Source organism: Electrona antarctica (assembly GCF_951216825.1).
Source record: "Electrona antarctica genome assembly, chromosome: 20".
NCBI classification, from domain to species: Eukaryota; Metazoa; Chordata; class Actinopteri; order Myctophiformes; family Myctophidae; genus Electrona; species Electrona antarctica.
The window spans coordinates 15,887,865-15,905,039 of record NC_136801.1 but is presented as its reverse complement, the minus strand read 5'-3'; the positions used below and the strand labels follow the sequence as shown (position 1 = coordinate 15,905,039).

At 43.1% G+C, this 17,175-nt stretch overlaps 1 protein-coding gene and 1 long non-coding RNA gene across 2 annotated transcripts; both read left to right on the top strand.

Annotated features, from left to right (window-relative positions):
- Nucleotides 1-6,182: 6,182 nt before the first annotated feature.
- On the top strand, nt 6,183-15,621 carry LOC306912791 (acyl-coenzyme A thioesterase 9, mitochondrial-like; the record flags this gene model as incomplete). Its single annotated transcript, XM_079489247.1, has 8 exons — nt 6,183-6,220; nt 6,939-7,006; nt 8,543-8,654; nt 8,759-8,849; nt 9,423-9,508; nt 13,222-13,309; nt 14,276-14,426; nt 14,857-15,621. The coding sequence occupies 8 exons, from the start codon at nt 6,183-6,185 to the stop codon at nt 14,910-14,912; spliced, it is 690 nt and encodes a 229-aa protein (XP_079345373.1). The 3' UTR covers nt 14,913-15,621.
- Nucleotides 10,247-12,782, top strand: LOC306912975. The gene is made up of 2 exons (XR_013788458.1): nt 10,247-12,288; nt 12,417-12,782. It is a non-coding gene; the product is annotated as an uncharacterized lncRNA (long non-coding RNA).
- Nucleotides 15,622-17,175: the final 1,554 nt, after the last annotated feature.

The following is a 17,175-nucleotide window of genomic DNA, read 5'->3' as shown; positions in this document are numbered from 1 at the left end:
TGAGCGAGTGTGAAAGTTGCGGTATTGGAATTTGGCTTAAGGGAAGTACCAGCTCAGTCATCCTCTGGCTCCGTTCTTTTGGCAAATCTAGAATTTCCTGTTTGAGAGCTAGCAAATTTAAGACATCCGGTTGCTTTCAGAATAAAAGTGCCGTTAATTAAATAATTATTACATTACATTATTAGTATTATTATTACATTACAGGTATTGTAAAGACACACATTATGTTTCTGTGTAAAAAATAAGTAATTAAATAACGTAAAAAAGGTATCTAAATGCTAAAATCTAAATCTAAATAAAAATGCTATTCACTGGAGTGCATGGACTTTATAAAGTGGACACTGGACAAAAGACGGCTCCGCGAGGCAACTGTTGTGACATATGCACGCGTTCACGGAGATGTCCTCTACCACACCCCACTCTCCGCTAAGCGGGAGAGGTGTAAAATTCCAAGCAGCAGACCTTCTACTGCTGTCAAATGTAAAAATTGTGCCGTGTCCAGACCCAGAGTGGACACTGGACAAAAGACGGCTCCGCGAGGCAACTGTTGTGACATACGCACGCGTTCAGGGAGATGTCCTCTACCACACCCCACTCTCCGCTAAGCGGGATAGGTGTAAAATTCCGAGCAGCAGACCTTCTACTGCTGTCAACGGTAAAAAAAAAGTGCCGTTTCCAGACCCAGAGTGGACACTGGACAAAAGACGGCTCCGCGAGGCAACTGTTGTGACATACGCACGCGTTCAAGGAGATGTCCTCTACCACACCCCACTCTCCGCTAAGCGGGATAGGTGTAAAATTCCGAGCAGCAGACCTTCTACTGCTGTCAACGGTAAAAAAAGTGCCGTTTCCAGACCCAGAGTGGACACTGGACAAAAGACGGCTCCGCGAGGCAACTGTTGTGACATATGCACGCGTTCAGGGAGATGTCCTCTACCACACCCCACTCTCCGCTAAGCGGGAGAGGTGTAAAATTCCAAGCAGCAGACCTTCTACTGCTGTCAAATGTAAAAATTGTGCCGTGTCCAGACCCAGAGTGGACACTGGACAAAAGACGGCTCCGCGAGGCAACTGTTGTGACATACGCACACGTTCAGGGAGATGTCCTCTACCACACCCCACTCTCCGCTAAGCGGGATAGGTGTAAAATTCCGAGCAGCAGACCTTCTACTGCTGTCAACGGTAAAAAAGTGCCGTTTCCAGACCCAGAGTGGACACTGGACAAAAGACGGCTCCGCGAGGCAACTGTTGTGACATACGCACGCGTTGAGGGAGATGTCCTCTACCACACCCCACTCTCCGCTAAGCGGGATAGGTGTAAAATTCCGAGCAGCAGACCTTCTACTGCTGTCAACGGTAAAAAAAAAAGTGCCGTTTCCAGACCCAGAGTGGACACTGGACAAAAGACGGCTCCGCGAGGCAACTGTAGTGACATACGCACGCGTTCAGGGAGATGTCCTCTACCACACCCCACTCTCCGCTAAGCGGGATAGGTGCAAAAAAGTGCCGTTTCCAGACCCAGAGTGGACACTGGACAAAAGACGGCTCCGCGAGGCAACTGTTTGACATACGCACGCGTTCAGGGAGATGTCCTCTACCACACCCCACTCTCCGCTAAGCGGGATAGGTGTAAAATTCCGAGCAGCAGACCTTCTACTGCTGTCAACGGTAAAAAAAAGTGCCGTTTCCAGACCCAGAGTGGACACTGGACAAAAGACGGCTCCGCGAGGCAACTGTTGTGACATACGCACGCGTTCAGGGAGACCTCCTCTACAACACCACACCCTCCGCTAAGCGGGATAGGTGTAAAATTCCGAGCAGCAGACCTTCTACTGCTGTCAACGGTAAAAAAAAGTGCCGTTTCCATACCCAGAGTGGACGCTGGACAAAAGACGGCTCCGCGAGGCAACTATTGTGACATACGCACGCGTTCAGGGAGATGTCCTCTACCACACCCCACTCTCCGCTAAGCGGGATAGGTGTAAAATTCCGAGCAGCAGACCTTCTACTGCTGTCAACGGTAAAAAAAAAAGTGCCGTTTCCAGACCCAGAGTGGACACTGGACAAAAGACGGCTCCGCGAGGCAACTGTTGTGACATACGCACGCGTTCAGGGAGACCTCCTCTACAACACCACACCCTCCGCTAAGCAGCAGACGTGTAAAACAAAAATTGGCACGCCATACAGCGAGGTGAAAGGTCACTGTTTTTTTGGCAAATCTAAGCTAGCAAATATAAGACTAAAGTGGACGCTGGAAAAATCCCTGCTATGTTTCCACCTGGTGTGTGTGTGTGTGTGTGGGCAGTAATGGCTGTACTCAAGTGTGCATGCATGCCGTTAACAACTTGTCAAACAGTAGTGGTAGTACTTAACTATGACTGTTAATGGTCGATCTACATAGTACTTCACAGTAATCGTTAAGTACTACCATTACCATTCATGCAGACATTAGTGTTCCAACACCAGTAATGACCAAAGTAATTAGTATTAGCAATTGCAATTGCATGCATGTGTGAAACATTGATAGCTCTAAATTAGGGCGTGTTTGACAAGTTGTTAACAGCATGCATGCACACTTGAGTACAGCCATTACTGCCCACACACACACACCAGGTGGAAAGTAACCAAGTACTTTTACTTGGTTACTTTTCAATTTTGAGGTATTTGTACTTTACTTGAGTATTTCCAATTTCTAGTACTTTTACGTCTACTCCCCTACATCTTGGAGCCAAAATGTGTACTTTACTTCACTACAATCATTTTAAAACTTGTTACTACTAGTTACTTTGGAGATTTTAATTTTGATTAGAAAACATACATTAACCACTTCAACCCTATACATTTTGGCCATTTGAAAATAGCGACGCATTGAGAGCTTGTAGATCGGCTATTTTCAATAGATTTTCTACACATGCTACAGTTTCCGGGTCAGGTTGAACGCCGCTCAGGATACAGTTCTCACACAGAGGTCATTGAGGTCAATCTGACGACATCCCAAACCCAGTAGCATGTGTGTCCATTGCAAGGCTTCTTCTATTTTATGTCATTACATACTTATTATTTAATTAGAAATATAGCTTTTGTCATAAAACAGAGATTTTAACCTGGTGTGTGTATGTGTATGTGTGTGTAGGCTATAGTGTAGTGCAGAGGTACCCACACTTTTTTGATCTAAGAACATCTACAAACCAAACATTATACAACATAGATCTACCAACCAACCAAGGCATTATAAGACAAAATATATAAAGATAAGATATGAGTTGATTTCATCCCCAACCCAACCCATCTTTCTTCTGGCTGTCCACCACTGGCTGGGCGGTGCCCAGGTAATGAGGTGACAACGATCAATCGTTGTATTACAAATGGAATGTCTTTGTTTCAATGATCAGCTCCCATTTGTTGTCATCAAACATGGGAGTGTCCTCCAGTTTTAATATAAATTGAGGTCAGATAGAACTGACTTTTAATTCCAAGTGACTTGCAAAGTTGCATGTAACATGGCAGTTTTTGGCAAGCGTCACACAGTGCTGCAATGGCCACACTCTGAGGTTTCCAACAAGTGTCACAGGACAGTGATTCCGTCAGTGGACATCATCCAGGACAAAGAGGTACGTCTCATAGTAGCTGTCATTTAAAAAAGTGTCTGTACTGGCTATATATGGAGCGTGTCTTGAGTGTCATCAACAACATATGGAATTTTAAAATGCATGTTGTAGTTCCTTTAAAAGGTAACTAGTAATGGGTAATATATTACTCAGAGGTCAGAGGTCAGATCAACATATGCAATTAATGAGTGTACAGGGTTTGATCAACAACATATGGAATTTTAAAATGCAATATGAGAATCCTTTCCTAAATTCTGTGATATCTTGCATTCTAAATGGATTTTGACTGTCTGTTTCTTTGCGCAGTTTGTTTTGATCATGGTAGAGGACATCTCCCTGAACGTGTGCGTATGTCACAACAGTTGCCTCGCGGAGCCGTCTTTTGTCCAGTGTCCACTCTGGGTCTGGAAACGGCACTTTTTTTTTACCGTTGACAGCAGTAGAAGGTCTGCTGCTCGGAATTTTACACCTCTCCCGCTTAGCGGAGAGTGGGGTGTGGTAGAGGACATCTCCCTGAACGCGTGCGTATGTCACAACAGTTGCCTCGCGGAGCCGTCTTTTGTCCAGTGTCCACTCTGGGTCTGGAATCTGCACTTTTTTTTACCGTTGACAGCAGTAGAAGGTCTGCTGCTCGGAATTTTACACCTATCCCGCTTAGCGGAGAGTGGGGTGTGGTAGAGGACATCTCCCTGAACGCGTGCGTATGTCACAACAGTTGCCTCGCGGAGCCGTCTTTTGTCCAGTGTCCACTCTGGGTCTGGAAACGGCACTTTTTTTTTACCGTTGACAGCAGTAGAAGGTCTGCTGCTCGGAATTTTACACCTATCCCGCTTAGCGGAGAGTGGGGTGTGGTAGAGGACATCTCCCTCAACGCGTGCGTATGTCACAACAGTTGCCTCGCGGAGCCGTCTTTTGTCCAGTGTCCACTCTGGGTCTGGAAACGGCACTTTTTTTTTACCGTTGACAGCAGTAGAAGGTCTGCTGCTCGGAATTTTACACCTATCCCGCTTAGCGGAGAGTGGGGTGTGGTAGAGGACATCTCCCTGAACGCGTGCGTATGTCACAACAGTTGCCTCGCGGAGCCGTCTTTTGTCCAGTGTCCACTCTGGGTCTGGAAACGGCACTTTTTTTTACCGTTGACAGCAGTAGAAGGTCTGCTGCTCGGAATTTTACACCTATCCCGCTTAGCGGAGAGTGGGGTGTGGTAGAGGACATCTCCCTGAACGCGTGCGTATGTCACAACAGTTGCCTCGCGGAGCCGTCTTTTGTCCAGTGTCCACTCTGGGTCTGGAAACGGCACTTTTTTTACCGTTGACAGCAGTAGAAGGTCTGCTGCTCGGAATTTTACACCTATCCCGCTTAGCGGAGAATTATTTTTAAAGATTGTTTATTTAATTGACAAAAATAAAAGAAATACAAAATCAAACATTTTTCAAAATAATTTAATTCATTAATTCTATAAATTAGGGGAAATTAATAATCGGGGGGGAAAAGCGACTTGTGAGCTCGTAGATCACAAGTACACACGTCCTTTGAATCCGTCGGTTGGATTCCCTAGGACGTATTCGCATGGGTAACAAGACAACTCACCCCTAAACGTGAAGACATCTCACCCCCGCTTTTTTAGGGGTGAGATGTCTTCACTTTCCGGGGTGAGATGTCTTCACTTTTGGCCACTTTCGGGGTGAGATGTCTTCACGTTTAGGGGTGAGTTGTCAGGACAACTCACCAAAAGTCTGACTGAATATGTAGCCTTTGAGCTATACTTTACTGAATATTTCACAAGAATATAACACAAGAGTCAAATGTACGGTCAAATGTAATGTAGTTTATTTAAATATAGAAACATTGTAAACAAAGTTCAAACAGCAGTTTGTACAAAAAATATAAAAAAAAGGTAAACATCAAAAGTTTAGAAAAACATCAGTTTGTACAAAAAAATATAGAAAAAAGTTAAGTATAGAAAAAATGTAAACTAAAAAATATAGTAAAAAGTTGTCATACAAAATAAAAAAAACATCAGTTTGCTACAAAAACACTAAAAAGTTGTCATATCTACAAAAATAAAGAAAAAAGTTGTGCTGTGTGCAGTGCAGTGTGCTGTCCCATTTTGGTCAAAAGTTGTGCACTAAAAAGTTGTCATATCTACAAAAAGAAAGAAAAAAGTTGTGCTGTGTGCCCCCCCCATCCCCCCCTCAATGCTGCATAGAGAGAGAGAGAGAGAGAGAGAGAGAGAGAGAGACGCTCTACTCCTTACAAGTGTTTCACCGGATTTTACTGTTAAATAAATAAATAATTAGCCGTGACTGCGCACGTCTGTAGGAACCGATAGTTAGATCCGAAATTGAATTATGCCTACTGTAATGGGTGCCACGGAAAGTACAGACAACTCACCCCGCAATGTCAGAAAGTGAAGACAGCTCACCCCGGAAAGTAAAGACATCTCACCGGGGTGAGATGTCTTCACTTTCCGGGGTGAGCTGTCTTCACTTTCCGGGGTGAGCTGTCCGGGGTGAGCTGTCCGGACAACTCACCCCGACATGTCAAAAAGTGAAGACAACTCACCGGGGTGAGATGTCTCGTATTCTGGGCATGCCGGATGGACGGAACCTGTAGGTTACCACATCTCTCTGAATGTGTTATTCAAAAAACGTTATTGAAATAATAATATCCATTTTAGGATTAAAATAATAGAAACAAGTTTCTCTCTCAGTGTGACACTTCTACAAGTTAACCTGCGATCTCTGCCATGTTTAGGCTATATACACGCACTGTTGCAAAGTGACAACGTTACTGTTTAAACCAGAAAAGAGTGGTTCAGCTGTTCAAGAGCAAATCTCTATCTCCCTTATTTTCTTTACTCTGCAATACTAAAGTAACATAATAAAATAATGCAATGTTTCATGGAGTTCTAACTATTCGATTTCCCCCTTAAATAAACATTTTCAACTTAATTCAAGTGCTTATTGTCTCGGGCGAAAACCGGAAACTGTTAATTTTAAGGATTAAAATGTAAAAATAGAAGATCTACTTTTGATATTTTTGTGTGACACTAGTATCATCAGGGCATTATTTTTTTTTAAAAAGCATACAAATTTAGAATATGGAGATAAGAGGTTTATTTCTGCCCGACAGCAATGATATGAAAGTGCTTAGTTAATTAAACGTGTAATATAACCATGACCGTGACGTCACCATCTGGCCACACCCACCATTACCGTCCCCCTGCGTCGCATATCAATCTGCCCTCTCTGGACTGAGGGCTGCACTTTTATTCTGCTTTACTTACTTTACTACTGCTTAAATGTACTATTTCTGTTGTACCCCCAGGGCAGCTTTTGTGAATCCATTGAAGCCTGAGGGGCCAGAAGAGGAGAAACTGTTTCAGGAAGGAGAGTGTAAGAGGCAATTGAGTGATGGACGTGCATGTAAACGTGACTGTCTATGTTGGCAACAATCTGTCAGTCTTCACCACATAAGCCCTATATACTTTGTCCTACGTAGGGAAGATGTCAGAACCTTCCCTAAAACAGGCTTATGCCGTCTCTGTACGTCTGTCTGTGTGTAATCCACGTAACTCGAGAACCGTTCGCCCCACCGACTTCAAATTTGTCACACGCGTTCCACACCACCACAGGGGGTGCGGTGCAGTGGCCGGTTTCTCTGCCCGGGCTCTGGACAGGGCCCCTGCCCAGGGTCCATATATGGAGCTGGCCTGTTCTGACGTCTGCATATACTCCATATTTGGGCATGCCTGATAAAGAACTCCACATATGGGCATAAAAGGGACACAGACATAATATCTGGGTGGGGCATGCATTTCCAACTTGCATCGTTCCAAGTAGGCCAGCTCAACGGGCACCACTCTAGTTTAGATAAATGAGCCAGGTTCATTGGTAGACCTGGCATCCTATTTCTATTGTGTGTTTAGTTTCAATGTACAAACTGTGTGTGTGTGTGTGTGTGTGTGTGTGTGTGTGTGTGTGTGTGTGTGTGTGTGTGGACATGCTCAAAATAGGGACAGCAGGTTGAAGGTGGTTATGCCCAATTTATACATGTAACTAGAAAAAGTGCCCTTCTGGGCACAGGTCTCCACCAGGAGGATAGGACTGTGTGAGATGTTTGGCAAAATGTTTAGTAGTAATATAAACATGTTTGCCTTGTATGGCAATTGGATGATTTGAGGCATTTTGTTCCAATCAACCTGTTTTGCAAAAATCAACCTGTTGGTGGCGCTATAACAGGCCAATGTGAAAAGGGTGGGATATATTCCTCAGCCTAGTAAGAAAATGTGTGAAAGATTTCACGTAAATTGCATGCTGTGTTCATGATTTGAGGCTTTTGTTCAAAACGGGGCAATCTTGCAAACTGTGAAAGGCAATTATAGCCAATTAGGGTGGAATATGAAATATCGGACAGATCCGACTTGAGCACATGACCATAGAGATACTGTGTAACGATTTGTGAGATTTTTGGACAGAATCTGGAGGAGTAATATCCAAAAATGTGTTTTAGAAAAGTCGGCCTCCTGGTGGCGCTATAAAAGGCAGATGCGGAAAATGCAGGTCAAAGGTTTGTCCTTGGCCTCTAGGGAGTGTGCATGCAACGTTTCACGCAGATCGGTGCAATTTTAGGTAACAAATGTGAAAAGCTGCCTCATGGTGGCGCTATAACAGGCCGTTCTGGAAAATGCGGGGCAGAGGTTCATCGTTGGCATCCAGGGAGTGTGTGTGCAAAGTTTGGCATCGACCGGGTTAACGGTGCCGGAGATTAGCTGGTAACGGACGGACGGAAGGACACACGGACGGACACACACACGGACGGACGGACACACACACGGACGGAGTGCAAAACATACTCTCTCACCATGCCTTCGGCCTGGTGGAGACAATTATAAACTTGTAACCTCCTCTTCCTCTCTCACGTGTGTTCAGACAATAAGACCCATCGTGTGGAGCTGAGTACTGCGTCGCTATTGAAGGTGGCTCCTACAGCCGAAGAGAGGAAGATCGTACACAGTCTGTTCCTCAACACCCTGGATTCTAAGTACGAAATCCAAACCTGGACATACACGCACAACCATAAACACAGATGGAGTCACATGCATCTTACACAGTGGTGTGTGTGTGGGTGTATGCTCTCTCTTCTAGGACAGTGAGTTTCCGGAGTCGGGTTCTGCCTCCTAATTCCGTGTGGATGGAAGATGCCAAAGTCAAAGGTTTGGAGATCTGCCATCCTCAGGTGAGATACAGGAAGGCTCAGTTATAAAATGATTAAAACCGGTAAAGCATCTGTTTTTTTAGGTCTTATTTTGTACTTTGGCTATTCAAAAATCAATATTCAAGCTCATAGCACGCCACTTCATGCCACAACGAGCTTGTGTGTGTGTATATACACTTATACAGTATATATATTGACACATATATAAAGCAAACATTTTTAACTCAAATCTTTGCTTCTGGCACAAATATTTTAAGAATTTTTGCTGATATAGCAACATAAAATAAAGTCTCTCACCCCCCCAACCTAGACATGAAGGTGTTGAGGGTGTGAATTGCTGCCCTGTCTGTCCACTTGCCCAGTGGGGCAAGTGGACCAGTCTTTTGTTGCGCAATATCAGTCGCCTAATCACAGCGACAGCACTCTTTACATGCAGTTTGTGATGCTCCAACAGTATAGACATGTTTGGAGTAGTTTCTGGGGGGAGGTGATGAAGTGACTCACTATAATCTTGTAGATCTGCTATTTTTGGATACCTAACATCTTTTTCCTGGTTTTAATGGGTTAATGACTCTATACTGGTGTGTTCTCTAGGAGAGGAACATTTTCAACAGGATCTTCGGAGGTTTCTTGATGAGGAAAGCCTATGAGCTGGGCTGGGCCAACGCCTGCATCTATGGGTGAGTGTTCATGTGAGAGACAGGCCTGGTGTCACAGGTCCCTTAACTGGACCACCGTGCCCCCTTATGTGATTATTATTATATATATATTTGTTGTCAATAATAAAATTTAAAACTACCTATTGTGTGCTGGATTGGTTTTCTAGTGATATTTGGCAGCTGGCAGGGGGCGATTACAGGCAAGAGCACATGTTAACCACTAAAGCCCTTGTGAGATGGAGGATGGCTGATTTAAGCAGTCACACCTGGCCTGAGTCAAACTAGAACTGGACTCAGAGATGGGTGTGGCTGCGCACCTGTTGTGCATGGACTTGATCAAGGCACAACAGGATAAATCAGTCATCTCCACAAACACTCAAGAGAGAGTGTCTGTCCGGACAGTGGAGAGCTATCTCCTCTCCTGTGTAAAATGTCCTATGTTGTGTTATTCCTTGCACATAGAGGAATAAACCAGTCTACTTGAGAACAAGTGCCTGTGTTGTGTCCTTCCGTGCCCTGGGTTGTGACCCGCTTGGTCACAGCCCTATTTAAACTTTAGCTATTTTCAAAATATTTTTATTTTATTTTGCACTTAAAAGTATATTTTGATACCAATACTTTTGTACTTTTACTCAAGTACATTTTTTATTCTGGACATTTACTAGCCTAGAACAATAGATAAGTGGGCTCCTTGTCATTGGCTCCTAGTCCTTTGTGTATAGGCAGCCAACCACCACGTTCAATCTGTCCATTGATTGGTGGGGCGTGCCCATATGTATGCAAATGTAAGGCTTAGTGTTCATGGGGCCTTACCTGCCAGGTTCAGTATAAAAGGGGCACAACATCAGCTTAACATTAACAACACTTGTGTACATTTGACTGCAACTTGAATCCACCACCAGCAAAGAAGAGACTCACCCAGGGCCAGAGAACGCTACAATTCTCCCCTGCCACCAAGAAGACCTTGATGCCACCAGCGCCACTAACCAGACATGCAAACAGCAAGGAGCATCTATCATGCATGACCATGTGGAAAGAACAGGAAATACAGCATTCCACAGGCACAGGAGGTTCAACACTTTTGGATCAGCTTTCACAAAACCGCATGTGTGTGCCAGGTACCCATGTGTCTGCTATTATAGACATGACTGAATTCATTGTTTCAAATGAACTGCCATTGAGGGGTGCCATTGGTGCAGTGGATCAGAGTGGACAAGTTGGCTGTGGACTGTTTCCTTCGCTATTTGATTACACTCTGAGAATAAAACCAGAGCTGGCAGATCTTTTCAAATCGGCTCCTAAACATTCTACATATACACCGCATGACGTTCATAATGACATAATTGAACTGATGAGTACGATCGTGAAAGAGCAAATTGTTAAAGATGTTGGGGAGTCCTGTTTTACTATCAAGGTGGACACCACCAAGGACCCTATAGGCAGTGAGAATGTCTCACTAGTTATTCGATATGTGGACGAGAAGTACAAAGTGCAAGAGAGGCTCATGGCGATATTGACTACAGACAACTGTGATGCCCTGTCACTCACTACCTTGGTGCTTGATGAGCTGTCAAGTGTTGGTCTAGACACAAAGAAGATTCTAACCCAGTGTTACGACGGGTTCAGTGTGATGTCTGGAAGTGAAGGAGGCATGCAGAGACTTGTGCAAAATGAACTAAACAGAAAAGTGCCCTACGTGCATTGTTTTAGCCATCAATTGCATTCGGTGGTCGTGCATGCCATCTCATCAGAGAGCATAGTTTCTGATTTTTTCGACACCTGCACTACACTGTATAACTTTCTAAGAAAGCCCACTGTAGCTGCACAGTATAAAGGAGAAAAGCTTAATAGGCTCCTGGATCAACAGTGGACTGGGCATCTGGACACAGTTTCTGCTGTGTTGAAATCACACACCATGCTTGTGGAGTTTCTTGAAGAACTCAGAATCGGAACAAGTCAAAATGTCAAAATTGAAGCTTTTGGGATTCACATGGCCGTCACACATCCCATGTTCAAATTCCTTGCCTGTGCGGTGTACAAAGTGCTGGGGCTGATGGACCCACCTAACCGGATGTTACAAACAGAAGGATCAGATCTACTCATTGCATTTCTTATCCTTCAGCGTTCCACTAACTACATTGAACATCTACGGTCGGATGCAGAATTTGAGAAACTGTGGGCTGACAGTGTAGCTGATGATGCAACACCGGGTCCTTCATGTCCAAAACGGCAACGACAGGAGAAACAGGAGTGCAAGAGGCTGTTTATGGGCATTCTCAACTCTGTTCTTGGTGAAATGGCTGTGCGTTTCAGCAAACAAAATTGCAAGTACGTGCAAGCTTTGGATGCACTCGATCCTACCAGCAAGAACTTTTTGAATTCCAGAAAAGTGAAGCCACTACTGGATTTAACGAAGACTCAAATGGACGAGTCACAGTTTAACGCTACACGTGCGTTTTTTGAAACTAGGCGCACAGGCCAGGACCAGAAGAAAGTGACTTTGGGTCAACTTGTTTCAGAATACTCCAGCTTTTTGAAATACATGCCAGTGGTGCTGACTGCATTCAAACATGCACTGACATTTGGGGCCTCAACTGCCATGTGTGAGAATTCCTTCTCGACGTTGAAGAATGTCTTTTATGAGCACAGATGCAGCATTCTGCACAAACGGAAAGCCCATCTGATCCAACTGGCATTTGAGAATGACCTCAGTACTAAATTCAGAGACGAATGGAAGGAGAAACTGCTGAGGAGGTTCCACTCTCATCCAAGAGAAGAATGCTCTTCTGAGTAAAGCCACGGTAAGCTAAATAAACATTGCATTTCGGTTTATAAGGATTAAAGCATAACCTTAAAGAATGACATGCTTAATATAATAGTAAAATGTCTCAATATTAATGTTTTTTCCCCTCTTTCTTTTCTCTAACAGAAATCCTCATTCGCTGACCAAGGTGCTGAAGAGGGCAGGAGCATAAGAAATGATCATGGATTGTCAGTTTGTTGTTGATGATTTTTTGCTTCTTTTTTTTCTTCTTTTTTTGAGAAGCAGTCCTTGTAGTTTTATAGATATTATTAAATTGTTCTGAGAAGAAATGTTGCTAATTGCCCAAAGGTGTAATCACAAGATTGCTGCTATATGTTTTTAAAAACGACATGTGATATAGCTCTGTTTAACACAATGCTGTACCCCCTCCAACTGTAGCTATTATACTTTACCCATTTTCTTAAACTGTTTTTATTATATTTTGATGTAAACATATGTTTTCTCATGCAAATAAAGCTCATTTGAATTGAATTGAGTGCCATTTCTTCAGTGGGCTGCCACAGTAACATGCAGACAGACGGCATTAAACAGGGATAATGAAACATATTTCCATCATTCATCACTCAAATATCTTTCTAGTTTTGAAAAACCTTGGCTGTTTAACCACTTGAATCATATCGTCTGTCAGGTGGAAACTGACCCAACAGAGACTGTTACTTTTCAGGATTCAAATAAAAAAACCTGCTAAGCTAGCAGATCTACAAGCTCGTTGTGGACCTGCTACTTTTTATGCTTTTGTGTGATACTGTAGTATGTGCAAGTACCGGCAGCAATAAAATACTGCATACATGTACTTTGTTGACCAGAGTCCTTCAGGGATCTATATTAGCCCCCCTGCTTTTCCCTCTATACCAAATAGGTCTCAAGTTAAATTACATTTTTTCCATGTGGATCTTGTCTATGAATACAGAGGCTGTCGTCCCAACCTGGTAGCGGTTGATGATATTCTGTTCCAGAGGCCTGTGGAGATTGGCTCCCTGCTGCTCCTCTCATCGTGTGTGTGTGTGTGTGTGTGTGTGTGTGTGTGTGTGTGTGTGTGTGTGTGTGTGTGTGTGTGTGTGTGTGTGTGTGTGTGTGTGTGTGTGTGTGTGTGTGTGTGAGAGATTGTGTGCGTATGCGCACACATGTTTGCAATAAGCTCAGGGTGACTGGTCATTGGTCAATACCAGAATGTGTATAACAGTATAAGGTTTTTTGTGCATGGATTGATTGATTCATTGATTGATTATAAAAATGTAAACGGCACAGAGGTACAGTAAAACATTTACCCAAAAAGGATGACACAAAAAAGTCCTGGTCCTATGTATTGTCTACATTCATGTCCACTGAATACATTGTAGCAGACCGTTGTACTAACTAACCTATTGTAAAACATCTCAAAATATTGAGTTCCAGGGGCCCCCGAAGCAAAGATTTTAGTTAAAAATGTTCGCTTTAAAACTTATATATTCAAGGATTTGCACACATTTGAGCTTGTATATCTGCTATTTTTGAATATCCAACCAATGTGCTATATTGATATAACTAAAATCTAAAATTACATGGATGCTTTCCCGGTTTTAACGGGTTTAAGCACATTCTGAGTTGGACCATTACTGCTTTGTCTGTCTGGGACTACCTTTTACGCAGAGCCTCGGTTTCGAGGAAAACCTTGGCTGTTTAACCACTTGAACCATCAGGTTTCGGGCGCTGATGGGACGCTTGTTTTACAGCGCCGGCTACTACTTACCTCAAACCGCAAGCACAGAGCAGCGCATCCCTCACCAACCTTAATCCGGTCGTTTTAACAGACCCCTCACCAACCTTAATCCGGTCGTTTTAACTGACCCCTCACCAACCTTAATCTTGTCGTTTTAACAGACCCCTCACCAACCTTAATCCGGTCGCCTGTAAAACAAGCGCCCCCTCAGTGACCATTGACTACCAGGCTCTGCGTAAAAGGTCACCCCCTGTCTGTCTGGCAGGTGTGCTACACGGAAGGGAAGAACATCCAGGTCAGAGTTCACACAGAGGTCATGGACCCGCTGACCCGACAGCACAACACCACCAACGTGTTCCACTTCACCTTCGCCACGGATACCGACGTCCCCAACATCGTCCCCAAGACCTACGGAGGTTAGGCCACACCCACTGCAACAAACAGACACTACACATTTTAATAACGTGTCCTGTACCACCACACAACTAGGACTGTTTGATCATGTTTGTAGATATTTTGATTATGTTTATCAATCTTGGTCACTGGTCGTCTTGAAGGTTTGTGGAAACAAAAATAATATAGTATTTTTTTTTACTATTCTAAACTTCAGCAGAAGTTCTAAATGTTAGATAACGGCATTTGGTGTTTAAGTTTTATGAGTACAACTGCAGTGCATAAATATATACCATTTTGACAGAGCTCTGACCTTTGAGATTTTGTTTTATTATACTTTATCAGTGAATTGCTGTTTTGTTATGTCAGTTTGATTACACCAGTTACCCCATTGAAATGTGACAGTGTATATAGCGTTGTCAATCATTGTGATATTTATTTTATCTTTTATAGAGTCTATGCTGTACTTGGATGGGAAGAGGCACTTTAATCAGACCTTGGAGCACTGAGCCAAGAACCTACTGTACCATTCATTACACAACACTCTGACTGTCAAGGCCTTATAAGCATATCCAGACATTGCACTGTCAATGTGTGTGTATAAACACATGCATTTTTCTTGGAGTTTATTCTCGATGCAAAATGTATATTTTACCTTGTTTTTTGTATGGCCAAAATATATAATATGCCTGGTGATTATGTTTGATGTTCAGCTTTACACTTTATATCTATGGATTCAGTTTACATTTCGGAGACAATTTAAAGGACCATTATAGCAATGCGTGTGCCTTTTTATTTAAATTATATCAAACACTTGCTGATTATACTCATTGTTGGTCTGGGGAGGGAGGGTCTACCTACCTACCTACCTACCTACCTACCTACTAACTACAGTGAGAAGTTTCATGCCTATGTAATGATAAAAAGAGAGAGGAGAAAAAAAAGAAATCTAGCAACATTGTTCATAGAAGTGCCCCATCTCTGGCTGTAACTACGAATTACTACGAAGCCAGTCATTGTTTGTATTGTTTAAAGGTTATGTTATGTATGTTACACAGCTTCTACGCACAGTAATTTTCTTTCTTAGTTCTTTTTTCTTATATTCACTTTTATAATGGACACTTATCTTTTGTTTGAGAAGGTTTTTATGGTGGTTATGAGTTGGAGGACGGAGGACATTTCTGCTGCATCTCTGATGCAATAAATAATTGTCTTTGATATGTCATGTTATTGTCTTTGCATTTCCCTTTAATATTAATGCTATAAATTATCATCATCATTCTAACAAACAAGTAGCCTTATTGGCCAATGTAGTTTACAGTTTACTTGACAGTTTTATATAGCATTGTTGACATGTTTTATCTCTCAGCATGGATCTGATATCTGTAGGGAAGTAATAAACAAAGTAGGCACATGATGTTGTACACAATGTAAAGTTAAAAACATTGCCAGCTTGTGGTCATAAAATGTAATGGAAACGGCCACTGCAATAGTGTGTGTTTGATGTCTTATTCAGGTACCAGCTATAATGTGAACACCTCAGTAGCCCTTGAATCATAACCTTTGTGAAACCAGCTAATAACTTCCGGATTCGGTTTTGGCCACTATGAGGATTTCACTGCCTCATCAGGGGTTATTTTATGAGATACAAAATTACAAATGATCACTTGGAACCGATTTTGTGAGACCAAACTCTTCAATTCATGTGGTTAAGGCTAGAGCTCCAAATTATGCGTTAGAAAGAAATTAAACTGAAACAAAGTTGACTGACTCACTTCACTTTAACCACTTTGAACTGTCCTGACAGATTTGTATAGTGTGTGAGCTCTCCTTCGATCTGTGGCATGACCAAATGTATAATTTATTTTGATTATAGAAGAAGATAGGAGATCCTGACTATCTTTATTTTCACAGCAAGAGAAAAAAAAGAGCAGATTTTATGCACACACACACACACACGAGCAGCACAGTGGGTAGAATGTCAAAGCAGTCATCTGCTGTGACTCAGCTACATTAATATACAGGGCTGTATTTTGCGTGTCTTAAGTACCAGGTCTTATTACTTAACTTAAGACCTGGAGGCGTGATCAATGCCATTTGGCTATTCTGAGTGGCCAAAGAGCATTGACCACGCCTCCAGGTCTTAAGTTAAGTAATAAGACATTTCACAGCCCAATGTTACAGACAAAATACATACAGCCCAATGTCTACAGGGGGGAAGGTATGGGTCACAGGCCACCCTGCCTCACCTCATCTCTGGACACTTGACAGCAGAGCATTCCTGGCTGGAAGTAGGGTGGATTTTTTGTATGGGTCTTGTGTGGGAGTGAAACGAGGCAATGAAGCGCAGCCAAAGGTTCTTTGAAGAGGGAGGAGGTGGATGTGGGTATAGCCTTTGAGAACTCTAAGCATTGTACAATGGTAACGGAGGACATGACTAGGAAGACTGAGTCGGTACAAAATATTGTTGGGCGGCGGTGGCTCAGGAGTAGAGTGGCTGGATGGCAACCACAAGGTTGCCAGTTCAAACCCGGGCTCCCCCAGAGTTAGCGTCGAAGTGTCCTTGAGCAAGACACTGAACCCCTAATTGCTCCTGATGTGCTGGCTGGTGCCTTGCATGGTTTCCGCCGCCATCGGTGTATGAATGTGTGTGAATGGGTGAATGTAATGCACAATCTATGTAAAGCGCCCTGGATAAAGGCGCTATATAAATGCACCATTTACCATTTTATTTTATTTACCATTGTTCGGGGAGGGACATCACTGTAGGGT